Below are 14,318 nucleotides of genomic sequence, written 5' to 3'. Positions count from 1 at the left end.
GGCTTTGGGAATGGTTCCAGGTCTGGGCTAACAAAGGGTCCAGGGACCATGACCTCCAGGGTCCCTCTAGCCTCAATCAGACCATTAAGTCTGTTTTTTTTTTACGATAATTTGAGGTTTGCATCCCAATGCTCTCCTGCTCCTTCAGGGGTTCTCTGTTGTGTTCCCAGTCAGGGCGGTCATCAGTTGTAGCGGGGCACCATCTAGGTCTTCTGTTTCTCAGACTTACGTAGTTTCTGGTTTATGTGGCCCCCTTGGGCTCACCTTTACCTTATATCTTTGATGTTCTTCATTCTCCTTTGCATCTTGGGGATAATTTTAACTAGTACCCTCCAGAACAGAGATGGGAAATACTTGACACCTATACTTCCAGTACAGTCCCTGGCTGGTACAAACACTTTGCACTTGACTACTAACCTAAAGGTTGGCAGTTTGAACCCACCCAGTAACACTGCGGAGGAAAGACCTGGCAGTCTGCTTCCATAAAGATTACAGCCATGATAACCCTGAGGAACAGTTCTACTCTGTAACAGATGGGGTCTCCATAAGTTGTAATCTACTGGATGGCAATAGGTTTTTATACTCCTAGTAGCCTTTCCTGTGCCTCCTGCTGCCCCTCATGAGGCTGTTTCCCTCTGGCCAAAGGCTTGGGCCCCAGAACTTTTCTCAATCCAGGGTGTTAGACAGACATATTGAACTATTTGAGCTGACTCAAGGTGAATTTTTTTATTCTTATAACAATACTAGAAAATATAACTTACTGTCTGATACTGTTGCCCCCACATCTACTAGACTATTTTCATCTGTGCTAACTGCTTGAAAAAGCAGAACTAAGGCTATTTTATTTGTTAATAATGTTGATTTTTCCTCCTGAATATAAAAATATGCAGAATCATTATGGAAAATTTGAGAAATGCAGCTTGCTACAAAGAAAAGCATGCCAAATATTACAATTCATAAATAACCACAGATCTTATTTTGACTTGTTTCCTTTGCTAATATTTATGTAAATATCTATGAATACATGTATATATGCATGTACATATGAATGTATATTCTTATATATATATTCATTTAGTGAAATTTTATTTAACTCCAGGTACTGTTGTTCTAGGTGATGGGGACACAGTGGTGACAAAGACTGACAAGTTTCCTCTCGTCCTGGAGTTTACATTCAAGTGAATACACACACACATCGGTCGGTCGGTCCCGTCGGTCGGTCCCGTCGGTCCCCTCACTCCTACAAACAATAATATATGTTTATATCCTGGCTGACCCTGGTGGCCTAGTGGTTGCTAACGAAAGGGTCGGCAGTTCAAATCCACCAGGTGCTCCTTGGAAACTCTGTGGGGCAGTTCTGCTCTGTCCTATAGGGCCCCTATGAGTCGGAATCGGCTCGATGGCACTGGGTTTGGTTTTTGGTTTCTTTTAATGTTCCATCACGAGGATGTGCCACACTATCTTACATTCTCTAAAAGCTTTATTTTTAATTTCATATAATATTTTCTCTTAAGACTGTACCATGATTTATTTAACCACTGTATTGTTTAAAAAATTCAATATTTTTATAATAAAAGTATTCTCACATTAATCTTTCTAATAAAAATTTTACATCCACATTATTTAGAAACTAGAGAAGGTTAAAAAAAAATCCCCACCTGTTTTGCTTCCAACTGGAAAAATATTGCATTAAAAATGCCCCACCTGTTAGACATATTTGGACATCAGGGGCTCACATCTATGGAGCACTTGTTGGTGGCCAAGCCCTATGCTGTGTGGGTTCCAGCTTCCAGAGAATCAACCATGATGCATCACAGTGCCTCAGTTTTCCAGTGAGGAAAAGCAGGCCAAGGGAGGTTATGTGAAGTTTGTGAAGGCCCCAGAGCTGACATGTGAAAGAGCAGAAAGCGGCCCCATGGTGTCACTTCCAGCTCTGTGAGCTTTTCCCACCCACTGCCCACAGTACTCACTTCGTCATTAATGAGGCGTTCTCTCAGAGGTGCACTTAGGTCTTGAAAAGAATGGTAAAACTCTAAAGCAAAACTGTGGGAATTCTACATTTTTATGAAGAGTTGGGTCTTTAGATGAACAAGCTCCATGAACAGAGGACACAGCATTTTAAGGCAGTGGGTTGAATGCCGGAGAAGGATGCGTGTTTCCATAGGAACTTTTTATCCTGTTGCATCTGTGGGACGCCTTCGTTACATTTATTGGGGGTGATTCCTTGGCTGGGACTTCAAGTCAGGGTATTGGTTTCCTGTGCTGATTTGTGACTGTTTTGGTAAAATCTGTTCAATTTCTACAGCACCAACCCATTAGCAGACCTAGGATTTAGTTTCCTGGTGCTGCTGTAACAGAAATACCACAAATGGGTGGCTTTAAAGAGCAGAAACTTATTTTCTCACAGCTCTGGAGGCTAAAAGTCCAAATCAAGGTCTTGTGGATATGGATTCTTTCTTTGTTGGTCATCCCTGGTGTTCCTTGGCGTTTCTTGGCTTGTAGACAATCTTCGCATGGCGTCTCTCCTGTGTGTGGTTATGTGTACCTGTGTCTACTCTGGGCTTTTTTATAACTCTGAAGTGGTTAGGTTTAAGACACATCCTACACAGGCGTGACCTTATTAACCTAACAAAAGAAAAACCCTATTTCCAAGCAGGATTACGTCCACATATTTTGGGGAAACACAATTCAGTCCATAACAGGAACTATTTAGTCTCCTTCCTTTTCTGGGGACACTTGTCCTTGTCGAGTTTCTGTTGTTGTCTCTCTTCTCTGCATTTTAAATTTTATTTGGTGTTTTATTTTCAATTAGGTACAACTTCGAACACATGCAGAAGTAGAAAAAAGTGTAACGAATCCCATTTATCTACCTTCTCTAAGTATTATTCTTTTTTTTTTTCCCTTAATTTTCTTAGCAAAGTTTCCTCCTGGAAAGTGCACACGTTTAAAGGGCAAGCAGGTTTGTTTTTTGTCACAGTAAACAGGGGAGAGGCTTATTATGTCCCTGCTGGGGAAGACAAGGCGGTAATCGGAAGGCAGAGAGCTGAGCCAGCTGTGCCCAGTTGAGCAGGGCTGTACCTTCCATCATCTCTCCAAGATTCAGGCTCCTTAGTGCTTTAGAGCAGTGGTTCTTCCTGGGTGATTCAGGGCCCAGCAGCTTCAGCAGAACCTGGGAGCTGATTAAACATATAATTGCAGGGGTCACACCCCAGGCCTACAAGTACTAGTACGAGTCGCTGCTGAGTCACCCCAGATTCATACAACTACATGTGTGTCAGAGTAGAACTGTATTCCGTAGGGTTTTCAATGGCTGATTTTTCAGAATCGGATTGCCAGGACTTTCTTTCATGCACCTGTGTGTGGACTCAAGCCACCAGGCTTTGGGTTAGGAATTGCACATTAACCATCCCAAGCCTATGGACTTGGGACTCTAACGAATGCAAAAATTTTGAGATTCATTGCTGTAGAACGTGTTCTCCAGAGTCTGACAGCCCTGGTTTGATCTCAGCTCCAGCACTGAGAAGCTATGTGACCTTGGGCAGGTTACTTAAGTTCTCTGTGCTTGATTGTTAGCTTTGTAAAATGAAGACAAAAGTAGATGAAGTGGATTATTACTTCATGAAGATATTTAGAATAGGATCTGGCTCATAAAAAGTGCTAGGTAACCAGGAGCTGATGTTATTATGAGTATTAACATCAAAATCAGTTAATTAACAATGATAGTGACAATGAAAGGGTAAGACAGTATACAATACTGGGGAAGCCAGCACAGCTTGTACAAGGTAAGGTCATGGAAACTCCATAGATAACATCCAAACTCCCTGAAGGACTGAATTGTTGGGCTGAGGGCTAAGGAGACCATGGCCTCAGGGAACATCTAGCTCAATTGGCATAACATAGTTTATAAAGAAAATGTTCTACATTCTACTTTGGTGAGTAGCGTCTGGGGTCCTAAAAGCCTGTGAGCAGCCATCTAGGATACTCCACTGGTCTCACCTCTTTGGGAGCAAGGTAGAATGCAGAAAACAAAGATACAAGGAAAGATTAGTCCACGGTCTCCTCCAGACTGAGTCCAGTACAACGAGATGGTGCCTGGCTACCACCACTGACTGCTCTGACAGGAATCACAATACAGGGTCCCAGACAGAGCTGGAGAAAAATGTAGAACAAAATTCCAACTCAAAAAGAAAGTCCAGACTTGGTGGTCTGACAGAGACTGGAGAAACCCTGAGAGTATGGCCCCCCAGACACCCTTTCAACTCAGTAATGAAGTCACTTCTGAGGTTCACCCCTCAGCCAAAGATTAGACAGGCCCATAAAACAAAATGAGGCTAAAGGGGTGTACCAGCCCAGGGGCAAGGACTAGAAAGCAGGAGGGAACAGGAAAGTTGGTGATAGGGAACCCAAGGTTGAGAAGGAAGGGTGTTGATGTGTTGTGGGATTGTTAATGAGTGTCATAAAACAACATGTGTACTTACTGTGTGCATCCATTTGAAAATTTTGGAGCATAGTATATCTTTGAAAATTTTTAAAAAATAACAAGATTGTTATTCAGCTCTCCACCCTCCTTCCCGTTTTCAAAAGATTGGAAGTTTAGCTTTGGAGTGACTTGTCAGACATCTGGAAATCAGTGGACAAGTTGAGGGGGTGTCCAGCTCTCCTACTGTTTCCTTCTTCTCTCCGTCTTTCAAATTTTGGATACAAAGTATCTGTTTTTGGTTTTATTTAAATGGTAACCAGTTGCCTTCCAGCCTCCTCTGATTCATGGTGACCCCATATGTGTCAAAGTAGGACTGTGCTTCATAGGATTTTCAGTGGCTGTTTTTTCAGAAGTAGATGGCCAGGCACACCTCAGAGGCAGCTGTGGGTGAACTTGAACTTGCAACCTTTCAGTTATCAGCCAGTCATGTTAACAATTTGCACTTCTCAGGGACTCCAATTAAATGGTAGACCTCTGACCAAGTGATGGGGGCATGAATATTATCTCTGTCATGGTCCCTGAATAGTTGATCATTTTCCCAGTTAAAGGACCCTCCCCCTCCCTCCCCCCACCCCGGGACTGCTTCTTGGTGACAGTAAAGCTTGGAAGGGAGAAGGGAGAAAAGAAGGAAGAAGGGAAGTTACTGTGGCCTGGCCACGATGCCATCGAGGGGGAGTCCTTTTGTTGTCTATGCCCAGTGGACTCTCTGCCTCCATTCTATAACCTTAACCCCATTAGGGTTCAGATGCAGCTCCTCAGATATTTTTAACCGTGCTACAGTTCCCCACTTTTTGTTCAGGAGAGATACCTAAATGCTGGGGTCAAAATGTCCCATCTTTGTGTTTGTCTGAAATATCACAGTGTCAAAGGTGAAAGCAAGTGCCCAAGAAGGAAAATATGAGCATGGCAGAGTGCTTCAGCCATTGTGGTTTTGAGTTAAATAATAACTACAGCAGATGTTGAGATAGTAAATTTCCATTAAGCAAAAACAGAAGCAGAAAATATTAACATTTTCCTCACTGTCTGCTCCATCTGAAAAGTGGATATGAAAACCTTTAGTGGGTGAATGGATCGTATAGACGATGTGTTATCATCCAGAAGTTCAGCTCCTTCGATAAAACTTCCATTCCTCTGTCCTCAGTGTAGGCGCCGAGTCCAAATGCCTTAGAAAAGGAGGAGTCTAATTTTAGGCATTGCTGTTAATTTGGCACCCAAATTATTTTGCTTCAAATTTATGCACTAACCAAAGCATGTGGAGAGCATGTTGTAGAAAATTGACTTTTACAAGCCCTCTGATGTAGTGTTGGAAGAATTTCAGTAACACAGAAAGATTATTTGGGTGCCTAATGATGTTTTTGAGGGTTGCGTGTAGGCAGTTATTACTCAGAGTACTGACTAAGTGGGTGAGCATGCTGTATAAATGTGTGTAATCGCTTAACTAAGCAAATAGCTTTTTGTCACTTCTAGACCAATTTTACTAAAAATAGTAACCATCCATTCTATTTTCCCCTCCTCTCTGCCACACCCAGCAGACCCTGGTGGTGCAAATGGTTAAGCGTTTGACTACTAACCAAAAGGTTGGCAGTTCGAACCTACCCAGAGGTACCTTGAAAGAAAGCCTGGCGATCTGCTTCTGAAAGGTCATGGTCGTGAAATCCCTATGGAGCACAGTTTTATTCTGATGCACATGGGGTCACCATGGAGTTGGAATCAACTTGATGGCAACTGGCTTATTATTATTTTTGCCACACTGTGTTCAGTTTTTGGGGCTTGACTGTTTATTTGCTCTCACTTTTCTTTGAAACAGTAATATGGGCCCTGTTGACAGAATATGACTGATTTTCACCATGCAGTTAATGGACCGTGCACTACAGGTGAAGTCAGAGTGGTTGGAAAATCTGCTTCTGACGTGCCCAGTCTGCTGTATTTCTGTAGTCTGTGCACCTTGGGCCTTTGTATCTTTGTTTTTCAATGAAACATCCATTATGCTGTTGGTTGTGGTTTCCACTGTGAACACGCTTCCCTTTGTCTTTGCTCCTGGTGAGGCTCAAAATGCCCAGCAGCTCCACGAACGGATCCAGTCATCGAGTATGGATGCCAAGCTGGAAGCCCTGAAAGACTTGGCCAGCCTTTCCCGGGACGTCACGTTCGCCCAGGAGTTTATCAATCTAGACGGCATCTCTCTCCTCACCCAGATGGTTGAAAGTGGCACCGAGTAAGTAGCTTTTGTCTAGTCTTCTCAATCTGTCCTACTCTGACTAGCATTTTTGATACTGGTTACATTCCTTATACTTACAGTTCCTAGTTTAAAAGATCAGAAACCTGGTTAGGCCCAGGAAAAATTGGCCTTTAAGAAAATACCTGGATAGTGAGTTTGTAATTTAAGTAGCTCTACATCCTCCACCCACCAGCCTGCCAGTATCTGTGGCAAAATAGAAATGCACCAAATAACTAAAATTTCAGATTTCTAAGGAAACAAAATTAGGTCATTATCTATAAGGGCCTTTCCAACACTAAAATTATAATTCGATAACACATAAATCCCTCATTTTCCTTGCCTATTCCCAAGAAAACTTTTCCTTCCCTGACTTAATTTAAAAAAAAAAAAAAGGAGCACCTAACTTAGTAAAGTACTAAGCCAAGTCAAAATGTTTTCCCTGAAGTAAATTTTAATTAACATTTTAATGATTAAATACATACCCTTAATTGTTTTTAATTAAAAACAATAAATATTTATTGTACCTATTATTGTGTGCAAAAGTATAGGAGGTAGGAAAATGAAAACAGATGTGAGATGTGTCTTCCAGAAATTTTGGAGACTATTATGCAGTGTAATCTTTTTCTGTGAAAGCTTTTTGAAAATCAGATTTCGTAACTGACAAGATTGGTGAAAGCATAGATGGGCTGGAACAGGGGCGGATTTGGGGACAGTTTAGAGGAGAGACCTATGTGTGTGTTGGAAGCAGCCACCACCTGTTGGTCAGTTTGTCATACTGCGGTGGCTTGTATATTGCTATGATGCTGGAAGCTATGCCACTGATATTTCAAACATCAGCAGAGTCACCCTTTGTTGACAGGTTTCAGCAGAGCTTCCAGACTAAGACAGATTAGGAAGAAAAATCTGGCAATCTACTTCTGGAAATGAACCAATGAAAACCTTATAGATCACAGCAGAATATTGTCAATATAGTGCTGGAAAATGAGCTCCCTAGGTTGGAAGGCATTCAAAATAAACAGTGGCTGCAGTAAAGGACTTGAGCATGCCAGCAATTGTGAAGACGGTGCAAAACTGGGTAACATTTTGTTATCTTGTTCACAGCGTCACCCTGAGTTGGAGCTCACTCAGTAGTAAAAATTATACAGTTAGAATTAAATTGGGGTATAATTTCTCCTGAGGTCTAGGAATCTAGAGGATGGGCCTGTTAAATCTCACAGAGTTTCACAGAGGAGATGACATGTGAATAAGGCCTTGAAGGAGGAGCTTGAGTTCTATCATGATCAAGGAAGGGATAGATATTTCTGATTGAGGAGCTCACCTACTTAGGGCTTTGATACTCTTGGTGTGATTGGGGAATGTAAGGAACTAGGTGTGTCTAGCTCTTAAGTGTGTGGAGAAAGAGCTCCCCTGACTGCTGAATGCCAGGGCAGCATTAACAGGAAACTGTCCCTTCCTGTATAGCCAGTGCTATTGGCACAGACTAGTAGAATGTGTATGTTGTTGTTGTTACAGCTGCCTTCAAATTGGCACCTGACTCATGGTGACTCCGTGCATAATGGGATCAGGCCATTATGATCCATAGGGTTTTCAGTGGCTGATTTCTCAGAAGTGGATCACCAGGCCTTTCTTCCTGGTCAGTCTTAGGCTAGAAGATCCACTGAAACCTGTTCAGCATCATAGCAACACGTAAGAGTCCACTGAGAGATGGGTGGTGGCTGTGCTTAAGTGGCCTTGGCCAGGAATCGAACCCAGGTCTCCCACGTGGAAGGTGAACATGCTACAACTGAACCACCACAGCCACAGAGTGTGTACATTAGTGGTGTTCAATTGCTGGTATTAAATCATTAAATCTGTTAGGTATGAATATGCTAAATTAATAATCTTCAAAATTAGAATATTTATTAGAAAGGAGTAAATTTCATTGAGATTTGGGGTTTAAATCTGGGTCATTTAAATCTCTCCTCAGTACCTAGTGATACAAAGAATGAACTGATGACTGTACATGTTGGAGACCTGTCTCAGCCCACTCCCTTCCTTCCTTCCTTCCTACCTCCTCCTACACTTGGCATCATTTAGCCTCTGCAATTGGCACTCGTTAAAGATTCTTGTTTTCTCATTCAAAGAGAGAATGTTTTACAACCGCAGGGATGTTTACCATACAGGGAATGTTCTGTACATGATGGGGTCTGGGTCTCTAGTACCGATTAAGAAAAAAACAAGTGAAACCCAAGAGGACTGGCATGCAGGCTTGGGTGATCTGGAAAGGGTCCATTGTCGATAGGTATCATTTATTTCTTTTTAATGATGACTAAAACTCTGCTCATGAAATTTTTGGAGTATATCAACTTGGAATAGGACTAGGGAACTCAAACCCTGGGGCCGATCAGAATCCAAAGGGATTACTATAAATAGGTTAGAGAGATTCTGAATGAAAATAAGTTTAGGGATGTAAGGGGCTCAACATAGGAGAAAGGTTAGGGAAGGTTCTATCTGTGACAGAAGGTCTAGGCTGAAATTTAGTATGGAATGCCCAAGGTCCCTCCTTTCTTGTTTCTAGTCAGCAGTGGAGGAGTATGTGTTTTGTGAATATAAATGCCTTAGTTGTTACCTGTGGATTACTTCATGTAGTTGTCAGACGTGGTTGTTGTTGTTAGCTGCTGTGGAACATGGCGGCCACATGCCCAGTGGAGCAAAATGGTGCCCAGTCCTGCATCATCCCCATGATGGGCTGTGTGTTGGATTGTTGTGATCCATGGGGCTTTCAGTGGCTGCTTCTCGGAAGTAGATCGCTAGGCCTTTCTTCTTAGTCTGTTTTAGCCTGGAAGCTCCACTGAAACCTGTTCAGCATCACAGCAACACACCCCCATTGCCAGGTGGGAGGTGACCGAACATGAGGTGCGTTGGCTGGGGGTCCAACCTTGGTCTTCCATACGGAAGGCAAGAATTCTACCACCGAACCACAATTCCCGGTGCCAAACATTGGCCCTGCTATAAGCAACCCCCTCTTCTGCTGGGACAGTAAATGCTGCCCAAAAGGAGCACCTTCCCCCAGAATAGGATTAGGGATGGCGAGTCTGAATTCTGTCTCCATGTGGCAGATGTACAAACGTGAGAAAATTTCAGTACCGAATGTGTTTATGTGAACCAAAGCAACTGATTTCCCTTTATTGTTTTTTATTAACAGCATCATGCTTATTAATATTTTCACTGTTTATAATCAGTAAGCCATCCCAATTTCTGTTCGTACAGTCAGGTTTCAGGTAGATAAACCACTCAGGACCAGGATTCGGGTGAGTTCTGCTTTGTGCTTGTCTCTTAGGCTTTCTGTCACACTGTTACCGGAGGGAATGATGTCTCTCTGCATCACCTTGGGTGTCTCCCTCACCGTTTTACACAAATTCAAAGTCATGCTATTTTTGGAGATGGAGGCAGGAGGGTCAGGCCAGCCCAACCTCCTGCCTTCCTTCTGCTGGGTCCTGCAACTTACCCCCAAGATGTTACCCAGATCCACGGTGACTTTCAGATCTTTTGCTGAGATAAAATAGAAAACAGGAAGGCATTTTTCTTATAAGAAAACCTGACTTCTCCATTAAACTTACAGCAAGACTTTAATTAATTAGCAGGAAACCTTTGGAATGGAAACCATACAAATTAAATAGAGCCTGCAATTTGGAAGGCATTTAGTTATGACTCTCCTGGGCTGCCTTCCAGCTAGGGTAGGCAAAGGCTGTCTGTCCTAAAGCAGGACCTGTGGAAATTTTTAGGAAACACTGAAGAAACGTAGCTGGAATTTTTCTCTTTCCATTGAGTTGTAATGAGATTCAAAGAGGACTCACCTGCTTGTCATTACCCAAGGCTGAACTTGTCAGGGCTCTTTCAGCTGGTACCAGGAGGGACTGTGGGCAGAATCAGTGACAAAGGAGCTGTGAGGACCATCATTTTGGCAGAGGGCAAAGTTTAAAGCTTGAATTTAATTTTCTATCCTTGTGGAAATTGAAATGTTATTACAATTTCTGCTTGAAGTATAGATGTGAAAGCAAATTAAGTCATGGGGAAACATGCTCCCCAATTTATGGAGGACATGGTGTCCAATAAGGCATATTAAGGAATGTACATTGTTTTTTTTAAAAAAAAGGCTATTGAAAGATTTCTCAGAAATGAGATATTTTATTTGAAAGAAAACAAAAAATGGTACTTGCAACCCTAAACCAAACGTGGTGAATAATACAGCTCTTCTTTGGGTCTTGAATAAAACACCTTGTTCGTTGCCTGTGTTTCTAAGCACGCAGACTGTTGGGCAATTTGTCTTGTATCCTACCATTGTTAAACGATCAGCCATTACTGGGGGCAAAAGAACAGGGGGAGCTTTTCCAAGAATGAAAGGGCAGGATCGTTATAATTTCCTTCCCGCTTGGCAATGAGATAGGAAAATGAGGCTGTTGGAATATGAGTAAGCTGTAGCACCACCCTGGGCAGAAAAGTCACAAGTGAAAAAAGTGAAGTTCATGTATTTACAAAAAAAACTCAGACAGCTTTTTTAAATTAAATTTCTTTCCTTAATAATTAAAAAAAGCATACTTAGTGTTTATAAAAGAATATGTAAATGAGCAGGAACAAGAAAAGAAAAATTATTTTAATCCCACATTCTAAGTAGAATCATAATATTTATGCTGTTTATAACCTGCTTTTTATACCCTGGTGGTATAGTGGTTAAGTGTTAAGGCTGCTAACCAAAAGGTTGGCAGTTTGAATCCACCAGGCGCTTCTTGGAAACTCTATGGGGCAGTTCTACTCTGTTCTGTAGGGCCACTATGAGTTTGGAATCAACTTTGACGGCAGTGGGTTTGGTTTGGGTTTATAACCTGCTTTTTATACCTAACAATATTTCCACGTCATTAAATATTATTCCCCCAGTTATTTTTGTCACCTACATATTATTTTAATTTTAGAGTTCTGTGTTAGTTCAATCGATATAGTAATTTGAAGGTGCGTGACAGTATAGTTAACTCATCCTTTGTTGGACATTTTTGTTCTTGTCAGTTTTTTTCACCATTGGGAACATTCTCTAATCTGCTTTTCTTTTAGCAAAATCTTTGAGGCCATTTTAAATCATGTTGTTGGAATAAGATTCCCGATTCACAGTACATACACATCTGAAAGGTGTTTTAAAATATGAACAGTCTAACAGCCTGCTCAAGTGTCCCGGTTTATAGTCTACCATTTGTCTAGGAGTGTTTCCATTTCCCAACACCTTGGTTCATATTGGACTTGTGTTCCCTTAGGTTTTCTAGTTTTCTTAGGAAAGATAAAAAATCAAACTTGTTGCAGTCAAGTCGATACTGACTCATAGTGACCCTATAGGACAGAGTAGAACTGCCCGATAGGGTCTCCAAGGAGCAGCTGGTGGATTGGAACTGCTGACCTTTTGGTTAGCAGCCAAACTCTTAACTACTGTGCCACCAGCGCTCCTCAGAAAAATAGCAGTGAGGTATTTGAGGAGTTCTAACTAATCTGGGAACTTAAAAGTGCTGTTTTACTTGCTTAGTTGAGGTTATTTTTCCAAACTTGGATTGTATTAGGAGCAGTGGACCAAGTCCAAAAGTTATTTTCAAGATACATAAAGTGCTTAAAAGGAAACAATATTAGCTGTATAAATTACTACCCTCTTCCCCCCCACCCCAGGAGTCACATACGTGATGCGGATGAGGAAGTTTGACTGATGCTGTGTGTAGGTATATAGTTATATGTGTATAAAAATTATTGTTGCATTAACAGAAGGACAGCTTCATATTAAAATATCATTATTCAAACAATTTTCTCCTGGTATGATCAGAGCTGTGGCTGTTTAGTAGTTGTGAAAATTGAGGTATGACTTGAATTAAGCACCCCAAATGTCTTGGCTTTAATGTTGCTTAGCACCCACACTTGAGAATGGATTCTTAAGGTTTATTCATTTAAAAAAAAAAAATTCATTTGGCAGAGTGTATATTATTTGAGCAATGAGCAATATTCCTGACAATGGGTTAGGCACATGGAGGAACTTGAAGAGAATATAAAGAAGTGTCTGGCCGTTCTCAACCGTGTGTGGCCTTTTCTGGAATTTTTCTACTCACATAAAAATTTTTTTTGAAAGTAACAATGTTAGCCTCCATGGACACTGATTAGCATATAGAAAATAAAGTTTTGATCAGCTCTAACTCTGACAACTTGGTTTGCCTTATAAGCAGGGCTTCGAATGGGTTCAGTCTGGTTTGAACCCCTGCTGAGAATTTGAATTTCTAACAAGTTCCCATTGCTATCAAGTCCATTCCAACTTATATTGACCTATAGGACAGAGTAGAATTGCCTTATAGGGTTTTCAAGGAGTGGCTGGTGGATTCAAACTCCCAACCTTTTTGTTAGCAGTCAAACGCTTAACCACCACTGCGTCACCAGGGCCCCCAACAAGTTCCCAGGTGGTGCTAATGCTGCTGTTAGAGACCAGTTCTGAGAGTCAGTAGTAGAACAGTGGTTCTCAAAATTTATTATACGTAAGAATCACCTGGGGGTCTTGCTAAACTATAGATTCCGCTGCACTATATCTGTGGTGGAAATGAAAATTCTCAGCAGGGGTCCGACGCAGAACAAACAGTTTTGAAGCCCTGCTTATAAGCCTGTTCTGAAAGGTGTTGGCCAAGCAGCTGAGCCCAGACCAGGCCACACTGATCAGCCTACTTACTCCCTGGCAGCCAGGCTCATGCCCTGTGTCCTGCACATGACCTCCTCTAGTGCTATTGGGAGGTGCAAGCAATTCTCCCACAGAGCCAGAAGGAAGCTGCTCCACATGGTTTTTGCAGAGACAGCCTCAGCTGCGAAAGCTGCCTGGCCTTCCCGCATGCACCATTTTAGCGAGCTTTCCTGAGGCATGCCCTCTGCATAGTCTGGAGGGGGAGTCCAACTGGAACCAAACTGGAACAGCCCTTCTGGGGCCCTGCCATAAATTTGCATCACAAAGGTCAAAGAGGCCAACCTTCTGGGGCTTTCTAAGGGGTTTTGTGGCAGAAAGTTCCTCAAATAGGATCTGCCTCCTCCCCAGCCCCTTCTGCTTTGTCTCTGCATCATTGTGAGACACAGGGTGACGGTCACACAGCCTGTTTAGAGAAAAGATTCTCTTCTACTGTAGACAAGAATGCCATTCCTTGGGTGGAGGCAAGAGGCATCTGGCCACTCTGAAACGTAAGCCTTTCCAGAGTGATTTCCTCCTCTGGTCATGCTTCTTTAAAAAAAAAAAAAAAAAGATGAGTATATTGAGAAAGAGATTATTCAAGTTAGGAAAACAGCAAATCATGGCAACAAAAGTTTTCTTTCTGCCTAGACTTAATCAGAAGCGGAAGCAAGGATACAAAAGTTGAGAAGTAAGAAACACCGTGACTCAGCAATGAATTTGTTCAAAGCTAGGGTCTGCTAGAAGGCGTGGGTCACAAATAGAAACCTAAGGGTGCTCAGGCCTCAGGCTGGAAAGTTATTTTGAAACCTTGCATTGACTGCTTTATATACACACACACTTAGGAATTTTATTTTGAAGCAGTTTCAAACTTACAGAAAAGTTTCAAAAGTAGAACAGAGAAGTCCTGTTACCCT

At 42.0% G+C, this 14,318-nt stretch overlaps 1 protein-coding gene across 6 annotated transcripts in view; it reads left to right on the top strand.

The window, feature by feature from the left end:
- Window positions 1-14,318, top strand: part of ELMO1 (engulfment and cell motility 1) — a 635,207-nt gene that overhangs the window by 208,211 nt on the left and 412,678 nt on the right. For all 6 annotated transcript variants that reach the window (XM_049894506.1, XM_049894502.1, XM_049894503.1 and 3 more), the window contains one exon: window positions 6,526-6,695. In XM_049894506.1, the coding sequence (XP_049750463.1) occupies window positions 6,526-6,695 (170 nt within the window). The remainder of the gene's footprint in view (window positions 1-6,525; window positions 6,696-14,318) is intronic.

The sequence above is a fragment of the Elephas maximus genome, chromosome 8, assembly GCF_024166365.1.
Source record: "Elephas maximus indicus isolate mEleMax1 chromosome 8, mEleMax1 primary haplotype, whole genome shotgun sequence".
Classification (NCBI taxonomy): Eukaryota; Metazoa; Chordata; class Mammalia; order Proboscidea; family Elephantidae; genus Elephas; species Elephas maximus.
The sequence above is the reverse complement of the archived record's forward strand: the minus strand, read 5'-3'. Positions and strand labels throughout refer to the sequence as shown.